A 12,021-nucleotide genomic window follows, 5' to 3' on the forward strand; every position below is an offset into this window, starting at 1 on the left:
AGCTATTGATCTTTGCTTGGGCGACTGTCTATTGAATCCACTGGACTTACATTCAGAAAAAGTGTAGCCTAATGAATTCTAAGTAATAATTTCTATACAAGGTAAAACTTCTCTGAGAGCAATTCATGAAATTTCTACGTCAGCCTGAGTGTGAAGAGGCTTTCCAATCCAGCATGATATAAGTCATTAACCTCACTTGAATGAGGAAGGAAAATAATACTGTATTTTGTTTAACCTCTGCAGCTTCAGAACTCCAAAATCACTATGGGCTCTATGAATAGATCAGAACAGTAAAAGCTTCAAAATTTTCCATAGCTATCTCATTATGTGAAGCAACATAGGCCTCTCTGAGGGGAGCTACTAGCTGGAACGAACACAAATCAAAAATGAATTCAGATTATAAAAATAGTGGATCGTTTTATTTCATTAAATTAATTTTTATATCATTCTGGTTGCTGAATACATTAATTCTGTTCTCCTGACCCCTTGATGTGTACCCTGAATGGAGCTATAGTGGGATCTGAATGGGTAGCCAGGCAAACTCAACTTTCCCCTAAAGCCTCTCTATTGGAGAAGCTTCTTGGAGGACTCGAATGCTGTGACTTGTCAGAAACTGGATCCTGGGCTATATGAACTATCACAATTCCTACATTCCTTCAGTTCTCCTGAGCAGTGGACAGACAGTTGTTGCTGTCCACCAGCTCTTTGTCAATGCTTTTCTGTGGAGGGTGCCAACTGCTTGCCAGCAGAGCCAGTATGGTAGTTCACGAGCTCTCCCTAGTCTGCTCCAGGCAAAAATCAGCCAGGTTGTTTTACACAATGTCAGGTGTGGTCTGAGCTAACTGGTTTTCCCTGGAAGGATTAAGAAGTGTTTGTGCACTGCTCTGATGTCTGCTCTGGGGCTGCAGCATCTGGCATGGTGAGATACTGGAGTGCTAAGTGCCAACATAGCTGGGTTCAGCAAAGTGTCCTGCTGCTTTGTGCTGTGATAATCAGTGAAGCAGGCTTCATCATCATCAGTTATTGATTTTTCAGGGTGTTCTTCCGCTGGAAGACTTCAAACCAGCTTCTCATTATGATGAGTGGTTTAAAAATAATGAATATTTAGATATTATTTACAAACATGCTCATTTACATTTTTAAGGCACTACTATATTAGTATTAGCATTACTTTACTAAGAGATCTTTCTGATGCAAATCCAGATTCTGATACTGTTGGTTCCTCTCCAGTTAAGTACTCCTTCTCATTAACGCAAGATCTTTGCTGAATGCATTTAAAATGAGGAAAGAAATTTTAAAAATCAAATTTTAAATTCAGTAAGAATTCTCGCTGACTTCTGTGGACCAAGTATTTAATGCAGAATTGATCTGATGATCACAGATTTGAAAAAAATTGTCAAAAGGTAGCAGTAATTTCCTTTAACACTATTTTCTATGGAGTTGTAGGACATTACAATCGTATTTTTACAAAATGTTTACAGACAGTAAACTACAGATATAAATTTCTTTTAAATGAGTATATTTAGAGCACCACAACCAGTATTTTAATCTTCATTTTTTTAAAAGGGAATGCCTCCTCTGTGAGTAGAAATTGATTTGGTTTGATCAATTTCTACTCCGTATTTGTTCCTTCCTTGCCCCACTGTTCATTCAGCTACTGGGGCAAAGACAAGAAGAATAGAAGACAGAAAAGTAGCTTGTGGTTCTGCAACACTGATCCTTGCTGGTATAAGCCACAATTTCAATTTGCTTTTGCATGTGAGGATAATCTCAACCTGTGACTAATGGAACTCAATAATACATGAGTCAATACCCTGCTAAGTATGTAGGGTGTTTTTTAGTTATTTCTTTTGAATGTCTTTGTACTTTTACGACTAGTTAGTACTATGAGAGACAGTACATCTGGTTGAAATTTTCTAAGTCATCATAGTAAAATACAGCTCAGTACAGAACCTTTAACAGTAATTCCTGCCACACAGTATCTGTTACCCTTCCTAGTAATTTCAAAGTCATTACAATGCTACCAGACTTACTTTTAGGAAATTCAGATCCTAAGGATGCTTTTTGCATAGTGAAAAAGAAAAATTTAATCCCTACCTCTCTGTAAATGCGTAGGGCCTATTGGGAGAGAAGTATGGGAACATCCGAATACCGGGGGAAGTTGAATCAGCAGAATTTGAAATGATCCTGGATGCTGCTGTAGAGGCCAAGCTAGAGACAAGGATTTTAGAAGAGTGGTACTGCAGGGATGAGAACGCAGTGCCACCAGCATATTACCTCAGACCAAAATCAGAAATGCTGAAGAACTACCAGAATACGGTAAGTCATAGTAACGTGCTCACTGAAGTTTTCTCTATCTGTTACAGTGGCAGGCAGCCCCCAAGGTCAGGCACTTGCTGTTGTCTTTGAATTAGGTTCTACAGCCCTGTCCACATCTGAACAACTGCTGCTGTGGTGCTCCTTTCCTGTACGTGGTGAAGGAGCACCTGCAAACACCAAGGAGCGTGACTCCTGCACTGATGCACTCTCTGATTTCTAGAGCAAGTGAACCTGGGTCATCTGTGACCTGTTTGGGCTAGTGGGACAGTTGTACAGATCTCCCTTCCCTGATGTTGCAACATGGAGAACTCAGGCTCTTCTGCTTTGTACTGTGCATTTGCTAGATTTCAATGAACAGGACTTGCAGAGGAAATACGCATTTTCCCTTCTAACCCCACAGAAGAAAATTCTGACAGTCTAGCAAGTGCTTAGCACTGTCCTGAGTCAGATATAATCCTTTTAACTTATTAACTGTATTCAAACATAAGATTTTTAAACACTGTTAATTATAATTTTTTAAAGCAGGCATTTGTCTTTAATTGATGATGATAAAAATGGTATCTATTTCTCAGGGCTCAGTTCCACCCTCCTACACATCCAGTACATACCTAAGAGCATCTTTTAGTGTACAGGAAATTAAATCCTTAAAAGAGTTTTCACTTCATTTTGAGTGCATATTGTATTATTGGGGATTTTTGTCATTCAATCTTAGTACTTTTCCTGAAGTTACTGACTAACACGGGACTAAGTAAAAAGCTGTTCATTAACTTAAGTGATTGTAACCTATAACTTAAGCTGTTCATAACTTAGAATAACTTTTGAAAATATGTCCATAACTTAAACCTGTAATGTAGATGTAACATAACTTGAAGATGTAGCACAGAGTTACATTTCATAAACTTATAGAAAGTAATAAAAGCTACTCAGCTCTGTCAAGAAAGAGTAAGGGGATTTATCGTGAAGATTCCACACTCTGGGAAAACTGGAGACTCCTGAAATATTTCACCAGCAGTAAATAAAACCTAGCTGTTTTAGAGAAAGCACCAGCATAGTATTTGCAAGATACCATCTGAAAGGATTAGTGAATTTATATTAGAGTTCCTCTCTGATGACAGTTAAGATTAGTGTTACTATAGCAATGAATGAATGAACATAATGTCACATATAATCCTGTATTTTTAAAATATGGTAGCTAATATAAGGCACTTAATTACAGGTACCAGGAACCTCATTTTTAGTTTTGAGATACAAGTTTAAATTATTATCATTATTACGTCTCATTAAAGGAGTGATAATTTTAGCAGTATTGCTGCTGCTTTATTATCATTATTTCAGGCTTGGTTCTCAAAACCCTCTTTCTGTAAAGCTGTTATTGGCCTTACTCTTGAAAAATATTGCATTAGCTACCTACTCTGGGGATTTAGAAAATACTCCAAGGAGCTAATTCTTAAAATTCCAAAATTGAATACAGTACGATCATCTGCAGTATATAAAATGTTTAACTTTTGGGTTTTTTGTTAGTGTATGTGTTTCTCTATTACCATGTTATTTTTGGCTTGAATATTAGACTTCTACTTTCTGATGCTGTTCATGTATGCATTACACCTACTTTTTAATTGTGGATATTTTTAAAAGATGGAATCTTCTTCAAATTCTATGAATGAGAACAAATGGCAAGATATATCAGAAGAGATTAAGAAGATTTTTAAGACTGCCGTGAAATTGCTGTATGAGAAAGGAAAAATGAAACACAGCCAAGCAAAGAGATATCTTTCCTCTGGTAAAGTTCATGCTAACAATTTCTATGCATTCATTTATTGTCTTTTCTGTCAACCTTTCCACAAACATGAAAATATATTTCTGTTTGCATTTCTTGTATAGGGGAGAATGGGGGAAGAAAAAGGTTTGTTGTGCTTGCTTGAGACTAAAACCCATACAAAAGAACCCAGCAAATTCTCTGTGTTTGTTTTTTTCTGTTTTTTACAGAGAACAAATGTTGTCGAGTCTGCCTGTTGGGGGTAGGGCATGTTCTTGAACTGTTTATGAAGAAAAGTTGACAGAGACTTTTGTGTTCTCTTTTCATCCCCAGCTATTGAAGATGAACTTGATTTTGCCTTGGGTAAACAAACACCAGCTTTCCTAAAGAAGTGTGTTTGCTATATCCGGAAAATTGCCAACATTGAGCGTTTCGTTAAAATTCCGGAGATGGGAAAATACATGGACGTGGTACATAAATCTGGGAAGTTTCTACGAGATCCCGAGGCCCATGAGAAACTGATCAAGCTCAGGGATGAGTTCATTCCTACCATTGTTGCATCATCCAATCTGAGAGTGTACACATCCGTCACCCACTGTGACATGAAACTGGGTTACTCCCAAGAAGTGGAGAGCCATTACATTGAAGGACTTGGTAAACAGTTCTATGAAGACATGATTGATATAATCCAAGCTACAGTGCAGCAGAATTTTGACACAGAGACAGACATGCTGTATGATGAAGTTCTTCAACACTCATCGTTATGTAAAACATACTCCACCTTTTATGAATATAGATGTGAGGCATTAAACATAGTTCACAAATATGTTCTACCTAGAAAAATAGGACACGTTAACCCTCTTATCATATATGGAGGACCATGCACAGGGAAGACTCTTCTGTTAGCTGAAGCAGCGAAGAAGGTAAATAAGTACCTTACATACTAAGGTCATGTTGAGAGCATTACTGTGTGTAAATGCTAACTTAGTTTAATTCTTTCTTTTCTCAACAGATCTAAAAGCCCTCGATATATAAAATAAAAATAATAGCATGTATATTCAGTATATTATTGTACACATATGCAGAAAAATATTACCTTCCAATAATAACATGCCTGTATAATGTGCTTAGCCAAAACAAATACAGTTTATCAAAGCTCTTACAAGTCTAATAGGAATCAATATATTTTGAATTAACAATGCATATTTTAGAATGATCTCTTTCCTTCTTGTTCCTCTGAGGGCCAATGAATCCACAACCATCTATACATCTTATTCTGGTTTTAGTCTTAAACACAAATACAGTACGTCTTTCCAAGCCATGCCATCTCATGTTCTCATTAGAAATTATTCCAGAATTATTCTAATACACTGACTACAAATCTATATGTAGTAAGCTGCAAAAATACCCATACTTACGTATCTGGCGTATGCTGTTTAAGTCATTGAGCTGAGTACTACAGGGAAATTAATGAAACATTTGTGCAAGCCAGGACAAGATGCAGAAAAAGACCAAGCTGGCATCACCAGACCTAATTCTGCAGGTGACAGTGACAGCTTTGAGTTCCCAGCAGGGTGGTCAGAGAACTTAGCATAGTGAGCTGGGAAACAGCCATATCAGCCAGAAAGAAATTAAGAAAGAAATGAAGAAGAGAACAGTACTGTTTAAGACCCCTGCATCTACTTCCTGTGTAGACACATTAGCTGCATATATGAAATTGGGATTTGCAACTCAAGATCTCATTTCATATCTGAGTAGATAAGTCAGCCTAGAGACTGTGGTTCTGCTTTTCTTTTAAAATACTGTAATAACATCAAGTGAGGTAAAGAGATGTAAAACCAAGTGTGTTAGCCTGCACAGACTAGGAAGATTGGAAGAACTTACATCCCTCACTGGCTTGGAGTGCTCTAACCAAAAAAACTTCAAGAGATACATACTTCTTCCTTTTTGTGGCAGTGTTTTAGAGTAAAAGTCACAGGTACACCAAGGCAAAGTGTAGTTCTATGGGCCAGGGATTAAAGTGACCAGCTAGTTAATGGCAATCTGTACTCTGATCTGTGTCCTCTAGAGACATGTCGTTATACTCAGTCAGAATCAATGCTGAGCAGGCTTAGGTGGTAGGCTGGTGTGCCTGACCAAGGATGACTGTGTAGTGTCTAAGGAAGTTCATTTATAAGAGACTCTATCTACTTACTTTCAGAGGTGAGACCCAGATTTTGCAAAGAGTATCCTGGGATTTATGGAGTACATTCTAGTCATGTCCCCTTTGATGTAAGCCTTTTTGTGCTAAACAACGATGATATATGATTTTACTTTTGTTCAGTGCACCCACCTCAAACTCTGACAGTGAAAGCATTTATATTCAACTAGTAATATTTTTAAATGTTTATTCATATATAGACTATCATTATTTATAAAGTCTGTTACTGTGCTTCATTGAGATATAAACTAAATTATGCTCTATATTCTAGGCCTACTCCTGGTTGCAAGAAGAGATGGGACCAGACTCTGACCCCGTGGTAGTTATAAGATTTTTGGGATCCACTGAAACAAGTACAGATCTGAAGAATATACTTCAAAGCATTTGTGAACAGCTAGCAGTCAACTATCGTTGCCTCGTACAAAGTTACCCGAAAAAGATTCATGACCTTCGGGACTTGTTCATAAATCTTTTGAATGAGTCTTCATTTCACAGGCCACTGGTGATTATATTTGATGCTTTAGAACAGCTAACAGATAGTGATGATAGTAGGAAGCTCTGGTGGCTTCCCGTTCACCTTCCACGTTCAGTACGGATAATTTTGTCAACACTGCCAAACAAGCATGGGATCCTGCAAAAACTGAGGTGCCTTATTCATGAAGAAAGTAACTATATTGAATTGACTGCAAGGGACAGAAAGATGTGTAGTCAAGTACTGAAGCATCAGCTGCTGCGAGTTAAAAGGAAAGTAACATCAGGGCAACAAATCTATGTCAATGAGGCATTCTCCAAGTGCACACTGCCTATGTTTGTGAACCTAACCTTCAGAGAGGTCAGGCACTGGAGATCTCATAAGGATGTGGATGAGTCCTCCCTCTGTGTTACTGTCCATGAAAGCATAGAGCAGTTGTTTTGGTCACTGGAAAACAAGTGTGGGTCAAGACTATTGTCAAGAGCACTTGGCTACATTACTATGTCCAGATCTGGCCTGAGTGAAATGGAACTGGAGGATATTTTAGCCCTTGACAACAGTGTTATGTATGAACTGAATGAAAGAGTCAGAGAGAGTAACCCATTGAGAATTCCATATATCTACATTGCAAGACTTAAGGAGGGCTTACAGGGGTATTTAATAGAGCGACAGGTGAAAAATGTAACACTGCTTCTTTGGGCAAATAGGCACTTGCAACTAATTGCCCAGAAATTGTACCTGCACAATGAAGAAGACTTACGTGAAATGCACACGGTCATGGCAGAGTATTTCCTTGGTGTTTGGTCAGGTGGACGAAGAAAACCTTTTTACAGCAATGACCAGTATCCAAGTGGTTTTCCTGACCGTGGCAGTAGAGGCCTGAATGAGGATGAAAAGCAGTGCATGGATCAGGCTGCTTTTGACAGGCAGGCACCAGATCAGCCATGGGTCTTTCAGTGTAACCCATTGGAACCTGATATCTTTTTTATTAATCACAGAAAAATGACAGAGCTTATTCATCACTTAACAAGATGTGGAAGAACTGATGATCTTCTGTATGGAGTCATCATGAACTTCAGCTGGCTGTACACCATGATTAGAATAGGGCAGTTTGATAAAGCACTTTCTGACATAGAGCTGGCTTACACCTACTCTCAAGAAAAGGAGCTGAAATTTCTGGCCAGTACCCTCCGCAGTATAAAGTTCAAAGTAGTAAAATACCCAGGTTCACTCTCTGCTGAATTGCAGCAGAGACTTCTCCCAGTAGTAAGTTCATTGCCCAAACTCAGACATCTCCTCCTAGAATGTGACAAGGATGGACCCAAGTACTGCTCTATTGTCCCTCTGCATTCCTCCATGGATGTGACTTACAGTCCCGAGCGCCTGCCGCTGTCATCCAGCTGCATGCATGTCACTGAGATTTTGCCTACATTTAATCCCAGCACAATTATTGCTGCTTTAGAAAATGGCTCCATTAGCACTTGGGATGTAGAAACCCGCCAGTTACTAAGGCAAATTACAACAGCTCCATCTGTTATTTTAGGGATGAAGCTTACTAGTGATGAAAAGTATCTTGTAGTAGCTACAACAAACAACACTCTTTTGATATATGATAACATAAATTCCTGTCTTCTGTCAGAGGTGGAAATTAAGGGGTCAAAACACTGTGGAATTGCAGGGGACTCTAGTTTTATAAATGGATTTACATTATCAGTCAACCATGCGCTTGCTTGGCTGGAGGCCAGTAAAGATGTTACTGTAATAGATCTGCACTATGGCTGGCCTCTCTATCACTTCCACTGCTGGTACGAAGTGACCTGTGTGCAGTGTTCTCCAGATGGAGTTTATGCATTCTGTGGGCAGTATTTGAACACCACGACCATTTTCCACTTGGGCAGTGGAGAGAAGCTGACCACTGTGACCTCAGAATTTTCAAGTGGATTTGTGAAATTCCTTCTCATTTTGGACACAGCCCAAGAAATGGTGATGGTGGACAGTGAGGGTAGCCTCTCTGTTTGGAATACAGAAGACATCGCAAAACCCCAGCTTACAGATGACTTTGACTGCAGAAGAGAAGACAGCGAAGTTGTCAGCATAGAGCTTTCTGAAGACCAAAGTGCAATTCTAATTTGTAAGGCTCTCAGCATTGAACTTCTTGACACTCATGTGTGGAAGGTGGCTGAAAAGTTTAGAGCTAAACACAATGAGCGCTTTATATCTGCTGTGTTGTCCAAAAATGGCAACTGTATAATTGCTTCAATGGAAAATACCTCAGCCATTTTTGTTTGGAGAAGAGACACTGGACAGTGTATGGCAAGCTTACAAGAAATCTCAGGAACTATAGTCAGGCTAATTAAATCAAATCATCATAACATGCTGCTATCCTTATCCACCAGTGGTGTCCTTTCTATCTGGGACATAGACATCATAACTGCTATGTCCAATATTGACAAATCTGGCAAACCCATCCAAAGATTGGTGTTGCCAGCCAGAGGTGAATTAATATACACATTGGATGGATCAGATTCTGTCCATAAGTGGAACTTCAGCACTGGATTTATTGAAGCTGTGTTCAAGCATGAAGGTATTGTTGAAAACTGTGTGCTGACATCTTCTGGAGAGATAATGGTTACATCAGATGATAAATGCAGCCAGTATGTATGGCACACGGTTAGTGGTGAAAATATCTTTCGCATTAATGGACAAAAAATCTCAGAGCTAATGATTACTCACAATGACCAGTTTGTAGTCTCTCTCTGTGAGCAGAATGCATCTAGAGTTTGGCGACTGGCTACAGGACATAGGGTTTGCAATATTTTAGTTGCCTTACAGAATGCATTTATAACAACTGCAAATACATTTGTGGTTGGAATGGCAAAGAACAAAGTGTTGGCAGTGAGTCTCTGGACAGGCAGTATAACAAAGAAGTTTTGCTGTGACGATGGTGCAAGCATTGTGGATATTAAGCTGATACCAGACTGCCCAGATATTATAGTATTTATAACATCTACTGAAACTGTGAACATCTGGAGCCTAACAGAGGAGGTCATCTGCAGACGCGTACAGTTACCTACCAATTTCTTAAAAAAATTGGAAGACTTTGAAATATCTCCAAATGGGAAGCTAGGAATTATAACCCGTGGTGATGAGAACATCAACGTGCTTGATCTATACAGCGGAAAACTTCGTGTGGTTCACGCTCCAGGTGTCATCTGGCGGCAGAGGCTGTCTCGAGATGGCCGGTACCTGGTGTATATTTGTTGTCGTGGGGAAGAAGATGATGACAATGGTGCAGTCTCTAGTTTAATTGTAATGAGGCTAGCAGATGGCAAAAACATTGGTGCCTGTTCTCTTTATAAAACTCCCACTTTTCTTGCACTCTCACAGAGACATTTAAACATTATTATTGGATTTGATGATGGAAGTATAGGTACTTACACTGTAGTGGATCGAGTTGATGCTGCACTGAAAATCAAAATTGCTACTTCAAACAGCCGTCAGATTTTCAACAATGCAACACAAGTGATTAGGCCAAAGTGTCACAATTATAGTTTCAAAGTGACTGCAGACTGCATTTGGAGGGAATCAACAGAAGTATTTGCAAGGGATAGCCCCATTACAGTTACAGAGGCTGAGGTGAGTGAAGGAACACCAACCAAAAGACACAGCTACTGCTATGAGAAAGTGTGCTCAGCCATAGATTGCAGAGGACACAGTTTTGCATCTGACAACTGAGTAACTATCTGGACGAGCTTATCTGAATTGTACACTTGTTTAGGTATGTCTTCTGAATTAATGTAAAAAATCAGTGCGTTTTTTGGAAGACAGATAGAAACAGCAGAGGGCAGACCAGCTGTTTTTTTCTGTCTTACATTTCTGTAAACATAAAAGCAAACATAAAGCAAGTGGGCTGCAGGGGTTTTTTTTAATTTTGGAATACAAGGTTTAGTCCAGAATTTCACCAGGGCCTTGATAAAAAATTTCTAGCAATACTATCAAAGTTGTTATGCTATTTTAGAAGTTAGGTGATCATATCTGTGGTTGACAGACTGTTTTAACTAGAACTAAAGCTCTAAGTTATTGGTGAGAAGTCAGACCACTGTTTTATATTCCAAGTCACCTAGATGGAACTTTAGCTAACAGTCAACTTTATACCCACTTGCAAAAATGTGTTTTTCTCCTTGATGGTGCAATGACAAGATGTCACCTGCCAACCTGGAACACTTGATACATTCCATCATCATTTTAAAAATACCTACTTTTCTTTTTCTTTTTTAATTCGGATTAATCTTTGGGCTGAAAGGAGTAGGTGCCAGTCAGCTGCTAACATGTCAGCATGTGAGGCAACAGAATGAAAGCTTTTTTTTTTAAATTGCATGCAGGGATTTCAGGTTTCTGTATTGTGATAAAAATTATAAAAGTCCTGAGTTCTAAAGGAAGTATAGGGATTGGGGTTTTATTTTTGGTTTGGGGAAATGTTTTGTCTTCATAGTCTGTATTAGTACAGGTCGTAATGAAAATTTTTCAAAGAGAAGGGGCGTTACTGATGAACACTTAAAGACATTTATTTCCTTATGTTAAAAGGTTGCTGTCCATTTTGTTGTAAGAAAGTCTAAAGTATCTCCTATGTCTCCAAAATAATCCTGGTAGTTTTCAGACGTGCCATGTATTAGTCCTTATAATCTTTGCCTTAGTATTGTTTCTGTTCTTTCCCATTATAAATACAGATCAAATGACCAAACACTCTGGGACTCCTTGTGTATCTGCTGAAATATTCCACTAAATGTAAAGGCTGACCAGAGGTCCTTTCCTAGTCCAGTTTCTTACTTTCACACACAAGCTTCACTTTCTGCTTTAGAAACTGTTCTGAGCCTTTTGTACAGTTTTACCAGTTTCAAGGCAGAAATTGTGAAATGATGACAAATGCTGTAAAAAAATTTGCATTTCCCTGAGTAAAAATATACACTGGACAACATCTGAAAGGATAAGAAAATTTTTCCCTACGTGCATATCTAAAGAGGGCACACCCATGGAAATATTTTTAAATTATTTAAGCAGAATAATCTTACTTTTAAAATCAGAATTCCATGTCAAAAATTTCCAAGAAATGAATGCTAAGCTAGAACTTAATGTAGTGTGTGAATGTTCAGTGTACAAGCCAATATAGTATATTAAGTGACTTGAATGATTTTTCCTAACTGGTTTGCAACTAATAGATCATATTGAATGTTTTTATGTAAACTTTGTATTGTTGGGAAAACCTACCCAATCAGA

The 12,021-nt window shown here is 38.5% G+C and overlaps 1 protein-coding gene across 1 annotated transcript in view; it reads left to right on the forward strand.

Annotated features, from left to right (window-relative positions):
* The window catches only part of NWD2 (NACHT and WD repeat domain containing 2), a 49,635-nt gene extending 39,153 nt beyond the window's left edge, over nt 1–10,482 (forward strand). Inside the window, exons 4-7 of the mRNA XM_062493443.1 lie at nt 2,116–2,319; nt 3,955–4,099; nt 4,409–4,998; nt 6,547–10,482. Of these exons, the coding sequence (XP_062349427.1) occupies nt 2,116–2,319; nt 3,955–4,099; nt 4,409–4,998; nt 6,547–10,482 (4,875 nt within the window). The remainder of the gene's footprint in view (nt 1–2,115; nt 2,320–3,954; nt 4,100–4,408; nt 4,999–6,546) is intronic.
* The last annotated feature ends 1,539 nt before the right edge of the window (nt 10,483–12,021 follow it).

This window comes from Cinclus cinclus, chromosome 5, assembly GCF_963662255.1.
Source record: "Cinclus cinclus chromosome 5, bCinCin1.1, whole genome shotgun sequence".
In the NCBI taxonomy this organism is placed as follows: domain Eukaryota; kingdom Metazoa; phylum Chordata; class Aves; order Passeriformes; family Cinclidae; genus Cinclus; species Cinclus cinclus.